The following is a 23,764-nucleotide window of genomic DNA, read 5'->3' as shown; positions in this document are numbered from 1 at the left end:
CTTATGGGGTCGCTCTAACTGAGACGATCGTGCTAATTTAATAGCCGCGGTCCAGTTCCTTATTCCTTATACGAGAACACCGCCGGCATAAATTCCAATATAGGGAGAAGCAGCAAGCGAGGACGGTGCTATTACATTCCAATCTTGCTCGCTACCTTCTCTTCGGCATCGGGATAGATTAATGGACGGCGCCCTTTGGTGCAATCCAGCAGAGGTCTCTGCTCAGGCTTTCCCAGCAAGCTTCAAGGAAGGAGGGAGCCTTAGGGCGAGCGCGGCACCTGCAGGTATTCGCCGCGGAGTGCACCTACAGGGAATGGGAAAGTGCCTGAGCAACAGGTGCCAGAGAAGCCTGAACGGAGGAAGTGGGTGCTGGGCCGCTCCTCCCCCGGGAGAAAGGTTCAAGGCTCCCTCCCTCGGCTGCGGGAAAACAGAAGAAAATTCGTGGAATTAGGAGTTAGGGAAAGGAGAGCTGAGGTTTACCTAGAGGCTCCGGGCAAGTGGGAGGAGACGCCATGGCCTGGATCTGGCAGTGGCGATTTCAAGCGCTTTTTATCGGCCTCACCTCGACAGGTGAGTCAACAAGAGGGGAGAGAAGCTGGGAGCTAAACGGAACGGAGTAACCTCGATTTTTTCTCTTGCTTTTAGCTAATAAATTGAACCCCTTGCTCTAGTGTCTCCTTACCTGGTTCTTCCCCGCTTGTTTTTTTTTTTAAACCAATTTCCTCATCAGACAGCCTGGAGGCTGAGCCATTGATCAACCGTGTTCAGCTATTTCTCAACTGTTTTAAATTGTTTAAACTTTTCTTGAAAGAAAGAAATGTTTGCTGATGTAAAATTTGTAAAGTTTGGGGGCTGGAAGAGGTTTGACTAGGAACTAGAGATCTGGTTAATGTCATCTCCCTATATTTCAGTTGTAAACTTGCCTGTATGTAGAGATTTGTATATAGTACTACATAGGTGTAGAAGTTTTGTCTAAGTGAAAATTGTTAGAAATTCATATATAGTAATTTTTCTTTAGATGAAAATTGTGAACTGAATGCATAACTTTGGATGTGTGCAGTTTATTTTGTTTTAACTATTATTGCTCCTGGGTGAAACTTTTCACTAGAGGACAATACAGTAATTTGTTTAAAGTCTAGGCTTCCCCAATAGTGAAATAACTAAAGTCACATACTCTTTTATATGTCCTGTTTCTCACAAATTCTTGCTTACAATCATATTTGCAAACACAGCATGCAAAGGAGTTTGTATAAAACATAGTTTAAAAGTTTGGTGGTGGCTAATGCGATTAGAATATGTTTCAAGATATTGTGCTTTGCCAAGTGGTAGGAAAACAAAATATGTCAGTTCCAAAGATTAGGTACTTTCTTTCATACTGAGAGAAATACCAAGAGAATGGAAGAGCTTTGAAAAATGACTTCTTTCTGACTATTATCATATTAGAGCACTGACCACAGAAGACTAACAACTACGATTTTTTTCGGAGTTCCTACAGAGATCTTTTGAGGTGTCATTTCCTCAATAGTGTCTTATAATATCATCAAGCCCGAGCTGTTGTGATATAAAATCTATGTTTGTTGATAATTTGTTACCATAGCAATGGTTAAATGATACAGAAAGTTCTATAAATCACTAAATAACATTAGTCTATGGATGGAGTTCCATCTCAGCCTAAAGAGAGTGTTACTATACTCTATTCTTTCAAAGATATTCTTTACGCTTCTTGGATAATATGTGGAGGCCTGAGGTCCTTCAGATGTTATACAATTATGTCTTACAATAGCTGTAGTTTCAATAGAGAAGAATGCAGGTAGATGAACAATGTCTAGAAAGGAGACATGTTCTATTTTTGGTACTGGTTTTCAAATTATGTTCCAGTCTACAATAATAATGTACAGAGCTCTCTTCATAATGGGTTTTTTTTAGCCCCACCTTGAAAAATATTTTCCCCAATTCATAAACACTTCCCTGAAGTTATAATACATTTGCTCTCCAAATGTAATAGATTCAATAATATGTAAAGACTAGGCTATTGAGACATGCAGATGTTCCAGTTCAACAGCTGTAATAGCCACTCCAATGCAAAAGGGCAGTGTAGCCCACAGACTCTATGGGATAGAGGAAGCATTCTACATAACTGAGAAATTACTTTAATAACTCTTATATAGAATTACTTTTAAGTTCTGTTTGGAATTCAAAGGAACAAAACTGCTGAAATAAAATGAAATGCTCTTTCTACTCTCTGTAGTCAGTACTATTTGAGTTATTCCACTTAAGGCAGCATATATTTATATTATGTTATCATAAGTACTGTGATAGCTTTCATACTGGCATATTTATTTTATGTTATCTCGTATACCTATGTGATAGTGAGTTCAACTGGATTATAGCTAAGATAATAGCGGTGGTAAAATTCAATTTTTTTTTACTACCGGTTCTGTGGGCATAGCTTGGTGGGCATGGCAGGGAAAGGATACTGCAAAATCTCCATTCCTACCCCATTCTGGGACCAGCCAGAGGTAGTATTTGCTGGTTCTCAGAACTACTAAAATTTTCCGCTACCAGTTCTCCAGACCCTATCAGAACCTGCTGAATTTCACCCCTGGATAATTGGTATATCTAATATAACACTATAAGTACTGATAATTTATTTTACTTGAAAAGATTATAAAAAACCCCAATTCATACTTTATGACTCTGGGCAGTGTGGATCAATACTTTTCTGATCTTTTAAGACATTGCAAGTTTAACACATTCCCTTTTCAGTGTGCCCCTAGAATGATACATATTACACCTCTGATCTGCCTGCATTGGTTATTAATTTGCTTTGTGATCCAATTCAAGGTGCTAATTTTGACCTTTAAAGGTGCTAGTTTTGACCTTCATGGCATAGGTTATTTGAGGGACTGCCTTTGCTTGATCACATTTGCCTGCCCCATCAGGTCTGGCAGAAAAGCATGTTGTAAGTCCCATCTACTAGCAAATCACATTTGGTGATCCCAGGAGGCAGGCCTTCTCTGCTGCGGTGCCCACCTTATGGTATCTTTCTCTCCCAAATAGCTCCTTCCCTTTCAACATTCTTCAAGTTTCAAGACCTGGCTATGTTATCAGGCTTGGGGGATTCCAGGAACCAGGAAGATTTTGCAATGACTCCTTTATGCATTTGCAGTGTAGCAAAAAAACCTATACTATAAGATCAAGTGGTGATTTCAAAGATGTCACAGCTATTCCATATTGCTGTTAGATTTTTCTGTAGGAAATATTGTAGGAGATGAGCAGGCTGAGCCTGGGGGTGGGGTCAAATGCATCATCAGTCTGGAGTGAAAGAGATCTATGTCCAACCCAGCTTGAAGCCCTTTGTCTCTTATATAGCACCAATTTGCCTTCACCATTAGTAAATCAGATTCTTGTGTATAGGTAGAGGGAAATAAATTTGTAGGTACTTTTGAACCCTATGCTGGTTCCTGATTTCTTGAACCTGACAAATATTTGGAGACAAAACCCTTGAAGCTTCTTTTTTTGCAGACGCTAAAACTGACTTCACTTCCACTTTATCTTCTTCATATCTCTTTCCTAGTCTGCAACTATAATATTCAATTAATATCCCAGAGTACAATGTGATGTTTGTGTTTGCACCTGTACAGGTTGTTTCTCTGTTCTCGTGACAGTGCCAGATACTGAGAGATATACAACTTTATTTGCATCTGTGATCCTCCGATGTGACTATAGTACTTCAGCACCACTGCAGGATGTAGTTGTTACTTGGCGCTATAAATCTTTTTGCAAGGATCCCATTCTTGATTACTATACTATTGGTGAGTACGTACTTCTGCTATGGATCAGTCACAGATTACTATCTAGCATGATATAAGGAAAGAAATGCCAGGGTTCAAAATAAACCCCCAACTAAAGAAGCAAAGAAAAAGATGGCTTCCAGGACTGACAGGAAATAGATTTTATTTTCCATGTATAAAATCTCCAAATAGTTCCCCTGGAATATATCATGGCTGATGCATCAACAAACTGCTCAAAGAAAAAGATCTGAGCTCAAAAATGAGGATGACATTAAAAAGAAATGACAGAATTTGAAATGCCTATGTAGAATCAACCATTTACTATGCTGCTTAGTTGGATACGATATGACAAAACATACATGACAAATTAGAGGCAACATTTCAAAGAAATAGCCCCAATTCGGCGGTGGGAAGAATGATAGAACACCTATAAAATGTACTCCAAGCTATTGTTTGAGAGAGAACTGGTATAAATTTTTTACAAGTAGTAGTCAACATTGTCAATAATTGACAAAATAGAGAACATAGTAATAAATGTTGAAAATGCTATTAAACAGAAGAAACAGTCTATTGTATGTGGTGGATATGTAGAACATTCCCTAAGTACAGGTAGTCCTCGACTTACAAAGTTCATTTAGTGACCGTTCAAAGTTACAACGGCACTGAAAAAAGTGATTTGTGACTGTTTTTCACAGTTACCACCTTTGCAGCATCCCCATGATCATGTGATCAAAATTCAATTGCTTAGCAACTGGTTCATTTTTATGACCGTTGCTGTATCCCAAGGTCGTGTGATCAACTTTTGCTATCGTCTGACAAGCAAAATCAACTAGGAAGCCAGATTCACTTAACTGTATTATTAACAACTGCAGTGATTTACTTAACAACTGTGGAAAGAAAGGCTGTAAAATGGGACAAAACTCAGTTAACAAATGTCTCACTTAACAGAAATTTTGGGCTCAATTGTCGTAAGTCGAGGACTATCTGTATTGGGGAAAAAATCTCTTATTCAGAGAATTTTAGGGATCAAAATGAAATTACATTTTTATTAAATTTAATAACAAAAAACCATAAAAAACAACTAATTAATTAAGATACATTGCATACAGCAATGTATGATTGGAAACTTAATTTTTGGGAATATGCAACAATGATGAAATTAACATTAAATATACATAACAAAAGTTTAACTAAATTTAAGCAAGAATAAATTCCATATATTATGCTGCATGGTAAATACATTTAGAGTATGGTTTCTAATACCAATAGTTGTTGTAAATCAGCTGAAATAAAAAGGGGAAGGTCAACTATTTACCTATATTATTGTAAGAGTTATTTATTCTCTTTTTTAAAATTTGCCGGTATATACAACACAGTGGAAATTTTGGTATTAAGCTCAAAAATGTATACCAGTTTTTATATCATAAAAAACAATATAATACATCCCGCTTGTACCTTTTATTAATTGAGTAGTTGTATAACTTCAGTAATTATCTGCTTTATTTTAAATAAAATACTGTATTTTTTGGAATATAAGATGCACCGGTGTATAAGATGCACCAAGATTTTGAAGTGGTAAGTAAGTTTGTCCTCCCCGAACCACAGGAGCACTCTGGAGGCTTCAGCAGGGCTGGGGGAAGGCAAACACGCCCCATTTTTGCAGAAAATGGGGGCATTTTTGCCTTCCCCCAACCCTGCTGAAGCCTGCAGAGTGCTTCTGGGGGCTGGGGGGAGGCAAAAATACCTCAGGTTTTGCGAAAAACGGATTGTTTTTGCAAAAAATGGGATTTGGGGGGGGTGAGGCTTTGGGAGGCCAACAATGGCTATACTCGGTGTATAAGACGTGCCAACATTTCCACGCTCTTAGGGGGGGGGGAAGGTGCGTCTTATACTCCAAAAATACAGTAAGCACAGAGTACTGTTGATGCACGTTTTAAAACTATTTTAAATCTAATGATTGTTGCTTAGAGTTGAGAACATGGGGTAAAAGGTAGAAGCATAGAGGACACCAAGAGTGCTTTCCATCTGAGCAGTCTACGCGCCCCTCCTCCCTTTCTCCCACTGTATCTGGGTCTGCTTTCCATATCCAGAATATTACTCCAGCCACCCCCCAGCAAATCATTCCCCTCCAAACTCTTCCAACTCACATACAAGATAAAGGATCCTAACTCTATCCAAAATTTCCAAGACAGAGTTAGGAGAACTATACAAGTAATGAATTAAATTAAAATGAAACTCATTGTTTATTATTACTTAGAATTATAATGGTCATTGTTTAAAAAGCTTACTAGGTCCATCATTTTCCATTTCCATCCCAAGAGCTTGGCCTTTATTAGTGTGGTTGACATAACATACTGTTCTAGAATGTATTTGCTTGTTTGTGGTTTGATACGCTCTGTGAACCCATCAATTGTTTGTTTAGTAAAACATGCTTCAAATGTATGGCTTATAAGACATAAGAGACTTATTTTGTTACGGGTTTGCTAGCTCTTGTTCCATTTTTGCCTACCAATGAGTTTGGCGCACCAGTTGTTTACATCTGCTTACTTCAGTTGTCTTCTGCCTTTTTTGCACCACTGGGATATGTTTAGGATTACCAATCATTGGTTATCCGTTTTCTTTAAAAACAGCAACAAGGATATTGTACCAACCACTTAATTCTGCAATGAGCACAAATGTTTTGGAACTGAGAAGTTTTTTTGAAGTGAGATTTTAATGCTAACTTTTGGAAATGAGATTTTAATTTAATGTAGTCAGAAAAGGCAGAAGTGGTACCGTATTTTTCAAAGTATAAGATGCACCTTTTTTCCTCAAAAAAGAGGCTGAAAATCTGGGTGCATCTTATACAGCGAATACAGCATTTTTTACCTCCGGAAGCCCTGCCCCTTCACCAAAATGCTGTGCATACCCTTATGGGGGCTTTCAGAGAGCTCCTGGGGGGCTGGGGAGGGCAGAAGTAAGCAAAGAATGGCCCGTTTCCCCCTCAAGCCCCCAGCAGCACTCTATAAACCTCCATAAGGCTATGCATGCATTTTTTTTGATGAAAAACAGATGTGTTTTCGTGAAAAATGGGCCGTGCTTTGCTCGTTTTTGCCCCCCCCAGGAGCACTCTGCAAGACACCCCCCCGTCCCCCCTTTTTTTTTTAAACGGGCCATTTTTGTGAAAAACGGGCCATTTTTGGGAGGTTTGCAGAGTGCAAAAACTTTTTTTTTCTTTTGGAAAGCTCTTTAACTGATTGATGAGAATTACATTGATCAAATGCTGTGCCAGCAGAAACAAAGTCTTAGGTACTGCAGATTGTCAACGATTTCCTTCTCCAGCACATGGATAAATACACCTGGAAACATCTACCTACCTACCTACTCTCTCTCCCTCCCTCCCTACCTACTGTATTTCTCTCTCTTTCTCTATATCCCTCTACCTAATTACTCTCTCTCTCCCTAGCTATCAACTGTATTTATCTGTCAATTTCTTTCTATTTCTCTCTCTCTATCCCTCTATTTACCTACCTACCTACACACTCTCTCTCCCTCCCTACCTACCTACTGTTATTTCTCTCTCTCTCTTTCTCTCTCTCTACCTCTCTATCTACTTACTTACCTAACTACTCTATCTCTCTCCCTACCTACCTACTCTATTTCTCTCTCTTTCTCTCCCTCTCTATCCCTCTACCTACCTACTTTTTAAAAAAAAATTCCTCTTCAAAACCTTGGTGCGTCTTATACTCCGGTGCGTCTTATATTCTGAAAAATATGGTAGTTTGTCGTTTTTCTAAATCTCTTGTAAATATTAGAACTTGCTGCAATCAAACCTAAAAATCAAAACTGAAGAATCCCTAAAGAACATAAAGAACTTCTTCAAAAAGTTTTGTTACTTAATATAATCCTATTTTTTTCTACTGCTTCCACTATTAAAGGAATTTATACAAAAGTGCAATGAGAGTGGGGACATTGGTTCCCGAAATAGTATAAACAATTTGACATTTTATTTACAGCCTATCAGGCAAGCCTAGATCTTGGCCAGGATCCTTCCAATGACTGCAATGACAACCAACGGGAAGTGCGCATTGTTGCTCAGAAAAGAGGTCAAAATGAACCAGTATTGGGTGTTGATTACAGGCAGCGAAGGATCACAATTCAGAATAGTAAGTGATCTTTGGATATATTAGCAGCCTCAAAAATCCCTTTCAATATAATCTAATAAATTATGTATCATTATGTAGTACAGTATGCACTCCTCCTTTCTAATTCCTCATTTAATTCTGTCATCATACTATGATATATACCAGTGTTGGCAAACCTTTTTGGCACCAAGTGCTAAAATGGGAATGTGTGTATGCACATGTGCCAGAAACCGGAAGAGTAGCTACTCGGTGCGCAAGCGCACATCGGGAACATCGTATTCCAGATTATAGCACACACATGTGCACCGGCCACCTGGTGTTTGCGCGGGCATGCGTACCAGAACCTGGAAGACCAGGTGCATGAGCACCGGCCAGCTGGTCTTCCGGTTTCTGGCACGCATGAGCACACAAAGCCCAGCTGGCTGGTGCGCATGCACGTGCCAGAAACCAGAAGATCACTTTCTCGGCATGCGCACCGGGCAGCTGCTCTTCCGGTTTTGGTGCTCCTGAGCGTGTTAAGACCAGCTGGCCATCACACCAAAACCAGGAACAGCAACGGGCAACAGCTTGCATGCCCGGAGAGATAGCTCTATGTGCCATTTCTGACACGCGTGCCATAGGTTCGCCATCATATTTATGGTAGCATTTGAATTTCTAATTTGAAGGGCATTGGATTAAAATATGATCTTTAAAAGATTGTTACCAGTAAGAATTTACTGATCAGTATTTATGCAGCTTAGAATTATTCAGCATCATTTTATGTCCATTGTACAATCAATTTCCCTTAGGATTCTTTTCTTTGTCTCCATTAATGCAATTTAGCAGAGTGTAATATAAGACTCCAATTACACTGGTGCCTGGGCACTGCTCAGGGTTACAGTTGTTGACTTTTTATAGTTGAAAATAATTATTTTGTTATTCAGAAATTTAGATCATTATCTGAAACCAACATTGGTGGGGCTTCATTATGTTGTTTTCCATTTTATAGGAGCAGATCTTGTAATTAACGAGGTGATGTGGTGGGACAATGGAGTCTATTATTGTACCGTTGAAGCTCCAGGAGACACAACTGGTGATCCAGACAAAGAAGTCAAGCTCATTGTTTTGAGTATGTAGCATCATTTTGGGTGGCATGTGTCTTAGATTTTCTACCAGAGGTCTGGGAGTTTGAGGGTTCTTAGTTGTACTTAACACTGTACTCTTCTGGACAAACAGCTCTGGTGTTGTTTCTGGGATCTGTTCAAGCCAGTCTCCTCGTCTAGGAGCACTGTTCCAAGTGTTCCTTGCACCAGTGTGAGTTGCAGGAAGTACATCCTGGTACGGACGTACTGGAGCCTGCCCGGAACACCGGGTACTGTTCTGGTACGGTGCTCCGGAGGGCCTGCCCGCCCACACTCCGTGCATGCGCATGGCGTGTACAGCGCCTGCATAACGCTCCGCCGAGCAGCTGGAGCGTCATGGCGTCGCTGGATGGTAAGACGCATGTGTGTGCTGCGTGCGTGCGTGCGCACGCGCCACACTCCTTCATGTGGAGGACAACGGGCCCTGTTGCAACCATACCGGTTGCAACGGGATCCGGAACCCACCACTGCCTTGCACCATTGAGATAACTTTGGCATTTACGTTCCACACCCTCTCTTTGTTGCTCCTTCAGGACTTGTACTTCTCCAGCTTCTCATACGCTTTCCTTATGTTTCTGTCACTTGGCACTGCTACATATATCATCACTGCTGTCTTCTGGTCCTTGTCTATTATCATAATGTCTGATTAATTGGTTGGTACTAAGGTTGGTACTGACCCATACTCCATGGATCCTGTGCACCAATACTCCACAGGATTTTAACCTTTCTGTGGAATCTCACATCTGGAGTTGAGATATTCTAACCCATAAATGTGCAGATGTTCCTACATACAATGCCAACTAGTTTGGAAGACCCTAGCTGCTACAGAATCTGAGGCTTAGTGTCTGTTTGGAGTTGCTATGATCAGTGCCATCTTTTAGTCCAGCCATTAGTAGGATTTCCTAATGTCAATCGTCTCAGCTATCTGTCAATGATAACAGCCCATGCCATGGCACTTCTTCTGCTTGATCTTCCTCCCATGTCTGATACTACTTCAGGCACTTTCTCAGCAGCTTATCTTTGGCTGCTGTCTTACTGATTATTCCTGGATGTTCAGAGGTCTATAGTTACTTTAAGTTTCTAATGTTGGCTTATTTGGCAGGGCTTAGCTCATGTGTTATTAACTGCTACTGCATTCTTATGATTCTCCATGTCTGTCCATGATTTCAACTTTTGTTTTAGTGGATTAATGCAAATGTATATTGCTGCTTGGATACTTCAGAACAATATCATCTGGCTCTTCTATGAGCATTACTTATAACAAGGCCTTACTATAGAAAATATAATGACAGGGCTGAATTATCTAATTAACCCTGGAAGGAAATATTTTAAAATCATATTAGTGGCAGTAAATTATCATAATAAATAATGGTTCAGGATATTTTCATGGAAACTTATCAAACTAACTGATTTTAATAATATTAAACTGTGTATAATTGAAGAAGAAAGGAATCGGTTTCATTCTTTTCTTTACAACCACACAGAAAGATGTGGATGAACTGAGATTTGAATCATTCTGTCTGAATTTAAGTACTTGATATGAAAAATAACATCAGGTACCTAGGAATGGAGAAAACAATGAATACTGATTAATAATTTTTCGGGGGGGGGGGGCTTTTACTTGATGCAGATTGGCTTACAGTACTCTTCATCATCCTTGGTGCCCTCCTCCTCTTCATGGTAATTGGAATATGCTGGTGTCAGTGCTGCCCACAGCATTGCTGCTGCCATGTGCGATGTGCTTGCTGCCCAACTCGTTGCTGCTGCAATGAAAAAGGTAATCCAGAATCCTTATAAACATAACGCATAAAAGAGGCTGTGAAATGTATGTTGCTTCCATATCAGTGGTGGGTTTCAAATTTTTTTAGAACCTCTTCTGTGGGTGTGGCCTGCTTTGTGGGAGTGGCTTGCTGGCCATATGACCGGGTGGGAATGGCTTGCCAGCCATGTGACTGGGTGGGCATGGCCAACTTGTAAAATGTGGTGAAACTCACTTAACAACGCTCTTGCTTAGCAACCAAAACATTGGCTCAGAAACTCTAGCATTTGAAGCACGCAAGTCTTAAAGCTGTCAAGTTACAAGACCCTTGCACCCCTAACCCTTTAGAAAAAAAACCCTTAACAGCTTTAAGACTTGTGGACTTCAACTCCCAGAATTCCTCCTCTCGCTCTTGATCTTAATGATGTGGGATGGGCAGGGAGAGGGAGCTGGAACCGGTTCTAAACGGCACTGTAGATTTGTGGAACCTCTTCTATAGAAGAGGTTAGAACTGGCAGGAACCCACCGCTGTTCCATATGTACTTCAGTGACTTCAGGAAGTTGGAACCAAAGAAATACAACACAATCATGCCAAGAAGATACATTTTTTTCCAGATTTAATGTCACTCAATGTTTCATTTGTCCAGTTGTTTTCTACTTTAAAAATATTTGGAACACACTTATGTGTTTTTAAAAAGTATCCCATATAAAAATAGTGGTAACAGTAAGCTTCATCTAATGAAAGCTTAGCCACTGCAGAAAAGACTTTAATTTCTGTGTCCACCAGTCTAATTCAGGCAGCTATATGAGGAGAACCTTTGCAGATTTTAAAGTATAGACAAGTAGCATGAAGGGAATGTTAGTAGCTTGATCCCTAGGTCTTGCAACCATGTTTTTTTTTGCCATTCCCTTTCTCCACATATTTATGCCATTTGTAGCTCTACCATATTTTTCAGAGTATAAGATGCACCAAGATTTTGAAGAGGTTTTTTTTTTAAAAAAAAGTGTTTGCACACTGCAAACCTCCCAAAAGCGGCACAATTTTTTGTCAAAAAAAATAGGCATGAGTAGCATTTAGCAGGCTTGTGGTGTGCTCTGGGGGCTGGGGGGGGGGGCAAAAATGAGCAAATAACGTCCCTTTTTTTGCAAAAATGGGTCTGTTTTTTGTCAAAAAAAGGGGCATGCTTATCCTTTAGGAGGCTTATAGAGTGTTCCTGGGGGCTGGGGGGACAAAAGCAAGCAAAAAACAGCTCATTTTTGCCCTCCCCAGTCCCCAGGAGCACTTTGGAAGCCTGCTAAAGGCCATGCATGGACATTTTTGCAAAGAGGACTGAGTTACAAGAGGACAAAAATGCTGTATTCAGATGCACCCAGATTTTCACCCTCTATTTTGAGGGGGAAAGGTGTGTCATACTCTGAAACATATGGTAATCAGAGCTTTTGTCTGCTGTGAGGCAGCTTATAATGGTCTGCTTTAAAAAAAAACTTGCTTGGTGATGAATGTTTGTAGTATTATCACAAGAAGAAATGCAGCAGGGCTTGCATATGGTGTGGACAGTTTAAGGACCTGAGAAGAAATGGTTGCCAAGGCCTCAGAAATTCTGTAAGACTTCCTTCAATCCTTAAGTATATAAAACAGCTTTTTCCCCAGCCTTTCTACTTTGGAGGAATCCTTGAAATAATGTTTAGGCCTCTGAAAACTTCCCAATAAGAATTTCAAAAAACTGCAAAACTTCACAATAGAATTCACTTCTACACAATCCATGTTTTACATTGTTTGCAATGACAACAAAGTGGAATGCCGGTTTTATGTATTACAATACATAAAAATTCTTACCACTGCGAGCACTAGCATTGTGTAACCAAGTTTGAAAAATGATTTTTTTTGTGGGAGGGGTTTTCATAGTCTCTCATGGGACCCTCACCACCAACATGTCATAGAACCCCAGACTGTATTTTCTGCAGTTCCTACCATATAATTGAGGCCTAATCATAATTGCTTTGTTTCTTCAATTAGATAGATTCCGGTGAAAAGGAATGTAAGGGGCTTTGGCTGGAATGCAAAAGTTGAAAGAGCTGTCACTTTCACATTGATAAAGTGAAAAGTGAACATTTGATCATGTGTCTTAAATATATCTTAAATCTACAGATAATCCTTGACACACCCAAGTCAGTTGAGCCCAAAATTTTCATTGCTAATAAATGACAGTTGTGAATTGCTTCTCATTTTATGACCTTTTTTCCATAGTTGCTAAGCAAATCATAGCAGTTGTTAAGTGAATCTGGCTTCCCCCTTTAACTTTGCTTATCAGAAGCCAGCTGGAAAGGTTACAAATGGCAATCATTTGTAGGACAGTGCAACTGTCATAAAAACATGCCAGTTGCCAAGCACCTAAATGTAGGTTTCAGAAATCCATCACAGCAGTGGTGTCCAAAATGTCTGTCTGCCTTACGCAGAGTTTATTTGGCTTTTATACAGTTTTAACAAGCAAAGCAAAAGCAGGGCTAGCAACAGCATCTTATTGGTACATTTTACTTGTCAATGTCTAAGTCAATCCCAGCCAGAGTTGAATCTCACATAACTCCCTGGTACGGCCTGTCTCTGCTAGGTGAGCTCATAGGTTAAAAGGTACAAAGCCACTGAGATCATGGCAGTTTGATGCGCATGTCTTTACGTAACCTTTCCTCTCATTCCTATACCTAAATTTTGATCATGTGACCATGGGGATGGTACAATGGTTTTAAGTGTGAAAACTGCTTATAAGTCTTTTTTTTCAGTGCCATTTTAACTTCAAATGGTTATTAAACAAATCGCTAAAACTAAAGGACTACCTGTACTTTAAAATAAGTGAGAAGGAACCTGATAACCATTACCCTTGAAGCACAATGACTTATTATTGTAACTGCAAAATACAAAACTATTCAATCAACTTGACAGTTCTGTGAGGGGTATTTAAATCCATAAACTAATAATATCAATTTTATTTTTCTATTCTCTAGTCCTAGAACGGCACCACTTTGTGAAACAAGCTAAACAACTTCTTCCATGGATGACACACCACTCCCAGTCATCTTCATACCAATTAAACCCACTATTGCAGAGAGGTAGGAGCCCCAAGGGATGCTGTCGAAGCTTTGTTGAAGCATTTGGTTTTTCACTTAATTTAGAGTGTTTCCTCTATGACATTATAATGCTTCTTTCCCAAGAGGCACAACAGTACAGTGATAGAAAATGTATGGGTGGTTAAGGGATGTTTTTTAATCTTTTGCAGCTATTTGTCCACGGAGATCAGATAATATTAAATGTTCTGCTTACTATCTGGGATGGAATAGTAACTATTACACTTGAATGTAACCAGAAAATATCCTGCCATTGGCTTTTTGCACCCCAATACTGCAGTGTTATGTACAACTTTTAGAAACTTTGATCCCTTTGAGACTTGGGCGTAGACAAGCACAATGCTGAATCAATTGAGAAAAACTACCCTTTTCCGCTTGTGTTACAAAAGTGCCTTGTGTTGCAGAGATCCTTTGTACTCTGTGCAAATGTAACTTTTAAGTGTACTGTATTCAGAAGCAAGCCTTCTATCAAAACAGCAGAAAGGTTATTTGATCATTAAGATATTCATATCTTGCTTTTCTATCCAAAGGTACTCCCTGTAGCTAGAAATTAATGTAAGCATTTTATATTATGTTCTTTAGATGTATCTCTCCAAAGCAGCCAACCATTAATGCCTCCATTTGCCCAAGCACCTGCTAGCAACAAGATCTTGGATCACCTTGAATCTGAGATCAGGAACCTTAATCTGTCTCAGCCTATACTACCTTCACATCATGTTGGAAGCAGTCAACATCCTAGCATTCTCTCTTCTCTGGGCTCAGAGATTGTGGAACGCAGAGTAATCCAGTTGCCTCCTATCATTGAGCATATCCCGTCCTCTCAGAGATCTAGCAATTCATCACGACCAGGGAGATCTACACATATTCCAAGACCTCGGAGCAGCACAAATGTAAACCAGAGGGAGGAGAGGAGATGGAGGCATCGTTCATCTTTGGATGATGATTCTTCTTTCAGCTATGATCAGGAACTATGGGATAGGCATAGAAACAGAACTGAATCACAAAGACATGGCAGCCATCATGGTAGATACCGGAATTCTGCAACAGATGTAGTACCCACCTCGCGAAGCAGAAATAGTTTTGATTCCCATCTTGAGACAAGAAGAGGGTATTCTGGACAGCAACATTCCGAGAGAAAAAATCAACATTCACAACGACGAACATATCAACGTGACAATAACTTTGCTCACCAGGATCAACGACGGCATCGCAGCTATTCTCCACCATCCTCCGAGGAGTCATGGAGTTCCTCTGGAGAACAGGACTATTCCCGGAAAAACAGTAGGCCTCAATATCAGCATCATTCCTCAGACTGGCAATACGAAAAACCACCTAGCTATTGTTCTGTTGAAGTTACCCCAACCAAGAACAAGAAACTCAAAAAGTCAACAGAACAGTCGGTAAATTGTGATATCATGGCTTTTATGATTACTTGAATTATTCTATCCTGAAACATACATGCTTGTCTGTAACAGAGACAGGAAATAGAGAATGGGATACAGATGGAGGGTATTGCTTCATAGGGGAGATGTGGCCGTCAAGAGGGCACAACTAGAAGGGCCAACAAGATGTTGTTATTTGATAAAAGGGATCCAGGGCATGTCCCCTCTACTAGATCTGGTGGGGCAAACAGAAGCAGTGAAAGAAAGATGGAGCCTCAAATAGCCTGGCCCTATGCCATGTTGGGCTTTATAAGTAATAATAAGCACCTTCACAAAAACTGGCAATGCCTGTCATATTGTAAAGCTCTATAATGTGCTCTACCCAAATCAAAGAGAAGCTCTTCAGTGCTGTCAGCTCCTTTACGTGCTCAAAATTCAGTAACTATTAAGGAGCATCCTTCACTCTAATATGCTAAGGATTGGATGGCTTCAAATAACACAAGTGCAAAATGTACCATATTTTTCGGCATATAAGACGCACCCTTTTCCCTCAAAAAGAGGGTGAAAATCTGGATGTGTCTTATACACTGAATACAGCATTTTTGGCCTCCCGAAACCCGCTCCCCTTTGCAAAATGGCTATGCAAAGCCTTTAGAGTGCTCCTGGGGGCTGGGGAGGGCAAAAAACGGACCGTTTGTTTTGCTCGTTTTTGGCTCCCCAGTCCCCAGGAGCACTCTATAAGCCTCCTAAAGGCTATGCATGTCCTTTTTTTGACAAGTCCCTTTTTTGCTCATCCCCACCCCACCCCCACCCCACCCCCGAACACACTACAAGCCTCTCAAAGGCTATTTATGCCCTTTTGGGGGGTAAAAAATGGACCGGTTTGGGGAGGTTTGCAGAGTACAAAAACTTTTTAAAAAAAATTTGCCTCTTCAAAATCTTGGTGTGTCTTATACGCTGGTGCATCTTGTACTCCTAAAATGATGAAGTGCATTATAAATGGCTGCTGATCTGTCATCTTTCGTGGCCTCTTACTAATAGCAGTTTTTTTTCTCTCTTCTAGGAAAAAGGCAGTTCTCGCAGTGGGATGAGTGTCATCATTTAGCCTCTTCACTCTGCTACTGTATAAAATGAGATTTGGGTGGCTGACTGAACAGCAGATTTTCATTCTGGCTTTTAATATTATTCACAACAGTCAGTAACAGGTTTATTTCTCCATCACCATCAGACTGCACTTTCTTGTATTAAAAGTTTTTAATCGTTTTTGCACTTACACTTACTAATGCAGTAAGATTTTTTTTTATTTTACAAAACAGATACTGAAACATTACGTAAATGATTTCCTTGTCTGGATCTTGAGGTCTTACCTTGATCTTAATACTTTTATTAAGAATACAAACTGGCAACTGTTCATTAATAGGTGGGGTAGTTTCTGTTACTCCAAAAGATAACAGTTTTAATCTTGGGTAATGAACTACAGAATTCAGTCTTGCTTTATTACACATATTGTGTAATAGGATGTTTTTTTTTTAAAATCCAGTCAGGAAGATTTCTAGAAAATTTTGAGTCAGAAAACTTTCAGATACTAGTGCATATATCTAGTATCTATAATTTGCACAAGTCTTTGCATTACATTATTTGATGTCAACAAAAATGTAGCCTAATTTGTGAAGTTTGAACATTCAAAGAAACTAACAAGTTGATAAGTGAAAAAATATTTTGCTATAATGTTGGGCGGTAGGCAATAAAAATAACATACCAGTGTACCTCCAGAACATCAAGGAAAGCGGTTAGAAGGACGTTTCTAATGAGCTTTAAAGCATGTCCAGTCACATTTAGACTGAATCATTCTAAGTCTGAGGCAGCTATTCAGAACTGCTCAAACTACTTTTGTCATTAGGAAATAAGGTATAAAGTAAAATACTGCTGTGTGTAATTGTTGGAGTGATGCTGTTCATCTTTATTATTAATGATTTACATGAGAAGTGAATGATTATCAGATTTGCAAATGATACAAAACTACTAATATGTTTAAAGAGAAAACTCAAAATGATTTGTATAGGTAATGTAAAGCTAGAAAGCAGGTAGATAGAAACAGAATGAAACTAAATGATGGTAAATGAAAAGTTACTCATGAAAGAAATCAAATGCACAAGTTTATGGTGCTACTGAGCTTGATTGTAATACTTGTGCAAAAGATCAAGGAATAGTCCTTGATCAAAATCTAATTGTGAGTCAGCAATATGATTAGTTTGCAAAATAAGCAATTTGATGTCAAATTTCATTAAGTATAGTTTCCAAATTAGGAACTGTTACATTGTATTGCTCAGACTCCATCTTGATTACTATGGTCAGTTTGGGCACTATGCTTTACAAAAAATTCAGAGAACCAGAGAATGACAATGAGGATGATAAGTTGTCTAGATCTAAGACTTTACAAAGGGGATGAGGACCCTATTGCACCTGGACAGAATACGTAAATTTGATTAATAATCTGCCTTCAGGACCATTGTATCCATCACGGTATCTCTGATAGCTCTAACTTTTCTAGATTGAGTAGGAAAGTCAACAAAAGGTTCGTATGTAAGGACTTCCTGGGGGCGTGGCCTGTTGCCGAGGAGGGCTCCACCGAGCTCCTCAGAGATCTGGTTTGTATATCTAAATAAGATCATAGATAGCACCCCTTTTTGGCTAAGAAAGGGGCAGGGAGGATAGCTCCGTAGGCTAGGGTCTGTTCGTAAGCCACAGCCTTTTTCTTTTTTTGGCTGTGGAAAGAGATTAGATCCAGCCGAAGCGGAGCTTTTATCTCCAGCCATTTCTTCTCAGCTGCCTTTTTTTTTGGCAGCCCCAGACAGGCTAGCCCCCCCCAGGACAAAACAAAGTTTTTTCAAGCTAGAATTGATATGGGAGGGTACCACCCCTGTGAGATTTATGCTTTTATTACTATCTTAAATACCAGCACCATTCGTCTTAGAGACTTCTTTGTCTAAATAGACCTCAAAATGGCGATTTCTCTCCGTGGATGATTACTGGATGTACTTAGCCGGGTTTATCTTCCTGCAGACCGCTCCTTAACAAAATAAACTCTTCTTCTTTGGAAATAGAGGGGAGAGAAGCGCTGCTTACTTGTTTATTTATTATGGCACCCAGATCAAAGAAGCGTCTTGCTACAAATGTGTCTAAAGAATTTAAAGAATTTTTTCTGGAAACACAGCCTTTGTCTCCTACGCCCTCTACTGGAGAATTTTTAACACAGGAATATCTCTTTAAAATGTTTAATGCCTTTAAGCAAGAAATTAAGGAATTTGTATTGGAACTTTATGATGATCTAAAATCTAAAGTTAATCAAATGAAGGCGAATACGTTTGCAGCCGTGTCTGCCCTGTCAGATTACTCTGCTGAAATAGAGAACAAATTGGAAAGTCTGGAGAAGGCTAATTTTAATTTGACTACCAATATTCAAATTTTACAACAAAAAATTAGAGATAACGAAGAACAGCTTATGATGATAAATTTTAATAGGAAGGCATTTGCAATAAGAGTCAGAGGATTCCGTGAAAAGGAGCAAGAGAATTTGAAACAGACCTTTGCTGAAGCCTTCAGCCATGCGCTGGGAAGCCCGGGACTTAACTTTGATTGGCAGATTCGGAAAATCTATCGCCAGAACTCATTGATAGCGGAACAGCGACAGCTCCCGAGGGACATAATTATACATTTCTCTACAAAAGAATCTAGAAATGCGATTGTGCAAAAGTTTCATAATAACAGTTTCCGAGTTGACGGCCAGGACCTGATTGTTTTCAAAGATATTCCTTTTCAGATGCTGAAGGCAAGAAGGGACTACACCTTTTTAACTAAGGAGCTTAGGAGTCAACAGATTCGATACAGATGGGAGGCCCCTGCCGGTATCACGGTTACATTTGAGAATCAAAGATTTCGTCTTAACTCTGTTTCGGAGGCTCAAGATTTCTATTGTAGGATTCTGAAGGCGGGACTTCCTGACGCGCTTGGAAGAGAGGAGAGACAAGCGGAAGGAGAAGGCAAGCGGCTGGCCATGTGGCTGCAAGATGGAGGGGGTAGCCCCTCCTCCCTGGGAGAAGCAGAAAAACGGAGATCGAGAATTTAGACACTTCAAAATGCTTGCTAAAGTTGAGGACTGAATGGGGGTTTGAGACCTCCGGTAGAAAAAGCGGACTAATTTTTATCAGAAGGGAAAGCTGGGTGAAACTACTTTGAGCTAGATTTTAAATTAACGTTAGCATAAATTTGATAGTGGTAAACATCAGGCAAGCAAGGGATGAGGGTAAAATTTACGTTGTTTAAAGCTTATTAGAACAGAAAGCCGGTTGGGATTATCTTAAGATAAATGTAAAAAGAATGCGGAATGATTTATGTTGTTTAAACTTTGTTAGATGGGACTATTTTAAAATAGAAGGTTAACTGACTCTTGCTGAAAGTATTATTTGAATATGATCCATGCTATTTAACTTTTATTTGAAGGGAAAGTTGGTTGAAATCGCTCTGAGTTACATTTTAAACAAATGCTAGTATAAATTTGATAGTGGTAAATATCAGACAAGTAAGGGATGAGGGTAAAATGCATGTGGAATGAACTACGTTATTTGTGGTAAACATCAGACAAGCAAGGGATGAGGGTAAAATTTATGTTGTTTAAAGCTTATTAGAACAGAAAGCCGCTTGGGATTATCTTAAGATAAGTGTAAAAAGAATGCGGAATGATTTATGCTGTTTAAACTTTGTTAGAAGGGACTACCTTAAAATAGAAGGTTAACTGACTCTTGCTGAAAGTATTATTTGAATATGTGGAATGATCCATGCTACTTAAATCGCTCTGAGTTATATTTTAAACAAATGCTAGTATAAATTTGATAGTGGTAAATATCAGACAAGTGAGGGATGAGGGTAAAATGCATGTGGAATGAACTAAGTTATTTAAATCCTATTAGAAGAGGAAGTCGGTTGGAATTATCTTAAGATAGAAATTGATTCCTGTGTAAAGTAATATCTGATCTACGCTGCTTAACTTTACTAAGAAGGGGAAGTTTGGTTAGATTATTTTGAATTACTGTTTGAAAAGGGGGTAAAGAAAGATCATTTACGCTGTTTAAATTTTACTAGAAGGGAAAGTTTGATTACTTGTCTGTAAAGTTATATTTGAATATATGGCATGAACCACGTTGCTTAAATTTTATTGGAAGGGATCATGAGGTTTAGGAAGAGGAACGGGAGAATCTACAGAAGGTTGGGGTAAATAGCAAAGAAGTAAGAGACGAGAATAAAATATAGATAGAATGATTTATACTATTTAAGCATAGATAAAGATGGGGGGCTGAGATCAACGCAAAGAGTGGTTTCTTTTTTTCTTTTTTTTTTCTTTTTTTCTCTTTTCTCTTTTCTTTTCTCCTTTTTTTTTCTCTGCTTTTTTTTTTTCTTTTGATATATTACTTTTATTTTTTAATCCATATGTATACAAGATATTTTAGACAGAAGGTAGTGCCAGGTGTGGGCCCTGGGAAGTCGGGAGGATTAGGGATGGGGATTGTGGGGGGTGGGGTGGGGGGGTGTTAACATAGTCTTAATAACAAGAATGTATTTATATACGGTGGTTCTTTTTTTTTTTTTCCTTTTTTTTTTTTTTTTTTTCCCTTGGTTTATTTTACTTTTATCAGATCAAACAACACTCGAATAAAGGCATACACCAAGGAGGGAGGTAGAGGGAAAGAAGAGGGAGGAGTAAGGAAGGAGTAAGGGGAATGTAAGGAGGGTGTCCGGGGAGTAAGGGGAGAAGGAAGGTTTGAGGGGAAAGGGAAGTAGGAGGGGAGTGTTAGAGGGAGAAAGGAAAGTTGGAGGGGGTAGATGGGGTGTATGGAGGATGAAAGGGTTAGGTGGGGTTGTGAATGATGAGTTGTGTTTCCTTTTTACTTGTTCGTTTTATTCCCTTTTTCTTTTTTTTCTTTTCTTATAGTAAATACCCTGTATATAAATGATTGCAAATGGAATGTGAAAATTGAATAAAATATATTTAAAAAAAAAAAAAAAAAGGTTCGTATGTAAGTATACTTGAATGGTAGTAGAATTGTTTATGAAATCAGGGGTCTTGATAAAGGAAGATTTCTGATTGTGTGGAAGCCTCTAATCACAGTAAAGTTTACGATAGGGAGATCAAATATGGGTGAATTAGAAAACACATGAGGCTCCATTCTTCTTCCCTTAATTTAACTTAATTATAGATATAACAACATGTAGGGATTATGAACAGGTGTACAGTATTGTAACATTGTGCAATGTGGAAACTGGCTTCTATCATTTGACAATTTAAACACAGCCATATTTGAAAGGATTAAAGAAACCATTTGAAATATGGTGTCAGAAAAGCTTGTATTAGTGGGGCCAGTTACTGTTTTGCAGGTGGATTTTTAATGGACTTTTTAATGGATGGGTTAGAGGATACAATGATGTTTGTTCATTATATGTCCACTAAAAGGTAACTTATACCTTGTATCTCCCTCACTCTCACTCCTGAAGCTGATTCTGGTCCTATTGTGGCATGTTCTTGGTGAATGCACTGGGAGTATGTGTCAGCCAGGAAGAGAAGTCAGGCTGATGTGTGCCAATGTTTGAGACGGTGCTATCATGCCATGGGGAGATTTTCACCAATGTTCTTGTTGGGTCTTGCTGGTCCCTTGGTCAGTCCCAGAATGGAGCAGGGAGATGATCCAGTATAGATTGTCAAGAAGTGCCAATTGGTATTACAACTGGAGTTTCCCTTTCCTTTCAATTTTGGTGAGTATAGTGGGCCTACCAGAAGAAATTGATGGGCATAAATTACCAGGATTTTTTTTTACCTAGTTGGAAGTTTCTACAAATGGTAACCTAAAGCACTAGTAGAACATACTTGTGTAGCGGGAGCTAATGGGGTTAAGGGTCTATTTCTAATCAACTTGAAGCTATCCTGGTCTCTCCATATTTGAACCAGGTTGCTGTTACAGCTATATGTGATTTGGCAGCTACTTTCAACATTGTATCTCCATCTTTTGATTTCTATGGAGTCCCTCAGTATGATCTGTGTTTTTATGAAAACATCAGGGAGTAGAAAGAAAGTGGATAGGGAATGGAAATGGATGGGTGGTGAATAGGAATGGATGGGTGTGGACAAGAACAGAGTACAGTAATTATTGTGGTTATTAAGAGTTGGGGATGTTTGTATGTGCTTTATGACCTTAGAGGAGGTGATGAAATTGGGATAGGACACTCTGCGGTTCCATTAAGCTCATAACAGGGCAGGAAGCAGAGGACTGGCTGGAGATGGTGGGCTTAGTGGTTAAGATCTTCCTATCTTACAGTCCTCAGAATTCATCCTCAAGACCTGTAACGAACTGTGGGTGTAATCTTGAGGAGCAGGTGGAGATCTGCAAACAAGACAAGTCAGATAAAAGTAATTTGAGTCCAAAGCAGAAACATAACTTGAGAAAGCTGTTCTGTTACTATAATCATATAATAAAAATATTAGTATCCATGACTAGTTTCCTAGTCTGGGGCCACAAAGGATCTAATGACCTGTTGTGCCTTGAAGGACTGAGAAAATCTGGTGATCAGATCCTTGATTTCCCTAGCATCCAGCTATTACTGTTGAACACCAGAGTGCTACATAATAAGACTTGAGGATTTGATTGTGGATGAGGCTTGCACACACTTTCAACAATAGGCTATTGCTCTGGTCATCTGCATCATTCTAGGACTTTGCAAGGTGATGTTGCTGCATAAAGATGTGTTCAAAACTCAGTTTTTTGCACTCAGTATGTTAATATTCAGTTTACACAAAGGCCTCATAGTCTATAAAATAACATATAACCTTTGCCTTCAAGATGTTATTGCAATAGTTGGGAGGAAGTACTGTTTTAGTGTGGTTGCTCCTTTTATAGTCACTGCCTTTATTTTTCCTACTATACACACTTCTTACTAGCTTATGCTTTTGTAAGTTCAAAAGATTGGATGAGGTTAAGCTATTGCTGTATGTCCTTGAAAGCACCAGGGTTTGACTCAGTTAGCCAGGCAGCTAGAACAGTGGTTTGAATGTCTGGGAATGCAGATCTGAGGAAATGAATGAATGAATGCCTAGGGGAAGGAGGAGGATGGCTTGTCTGCATGATTGCAGCTGCTTTTCAAACAAGCAAATAGCAACCCCAGTTCATTCCCTCACATGGTCTGAAGTTGCCTCACTGGCTTTCATAACTAAGGGAATGCTAGAATTCACAGTCTCCTGGTTTCTAATCACCACAGCAAACTGTGTTTCTATCAGTGGTGGGTTCTGGATCCCGTTCCAACCGGTACGGTTGGAACGGGCCCGGCATTGTCCACATGGATGCGCGCAGCACGTGCATGTGTCTTGCCATCCAGGGACGCCTCCGCAACGCTCCAGCTGTTTGGTGGAGCATCGTGCAGG

The 23,764-nt window shown here is 39.4% G+C and overlaps 1 protein-coding gene across 1 annotated transcript; it reads left to right on the top strand.

Annotated features, from left to right (window-relative positions):
• The first annotated feature begins 2 nt into the window (after positions 1-2).
• ILDR1 (immunoglobulin like domain containing receptor 1) lies at positions 3-23,484 on the top strand. The gene is made up of 9 exons (XM_032219356.1): positions 3-570; positions 3,645-3,815; positions 7,790-7,939; positions 8,907-9,026; positions 10,670-10,816; positions 13,799-13,903; positions 14,501-15,318; positions 16,364-17,875; positions 21,364-23,484. The coding sequence occupies exons 1-8, from the start codon at positions 513-515 to the stop codon at positions 16,403-16,405; spliced, it is 1,611 nt and encodes a 536-aa protein (XP_032075247.1). The 5' UTR covers positions 3-512; the 3' UTR covers positions 16,406-17,875; positions 21,364-23,484.
• Positions 23,485-23,764: the final 280 nt, after the last annotated feature.

The sequence above is a fragment of the Thamnophis elegans genome, chromosome 6 (genome assembly GCF_009769535.1).
Source record: "Thamnophis elegans isolate rThaEle1 chromosome 6, rThaEle1.pri, whole genome shotgun sequence".
NCBI classification, from domain to species: Eukaryota; Metazoa; Chordata; class Lepidosauria; order Squamata; family Colubridae; genus Thamnophis; species Thamnophis elegans.
This window is presented reverse-complemented; position numbering and strand designations above follow the sequence as displayed.

Excerpts from the sequence above, each read along its gene's own strand:
- ILDR1 (XM_032219356.1), top strand. The coding sequence starts at position 513 with ATGGCCTGGATCTGGCAGTGGCGATTTCAAGCGCTTTTTATCGGCCTC. Across the intron at positions 3,816-7,789 it reads TCTTGATTACTATACTATTG|CCTATCAGGCAAGCCTAGAT; the intron begins GTGAGTACGTAC and ends TTTTATTTACAG. Across the intron at positions 7,940-8,906 it reads AAGGATCACAATTCAGAATA|GAGCAGATCTTGTAATTAAC; the intron begins GTAAGTGATCTT and ends TCCATTTTATAG.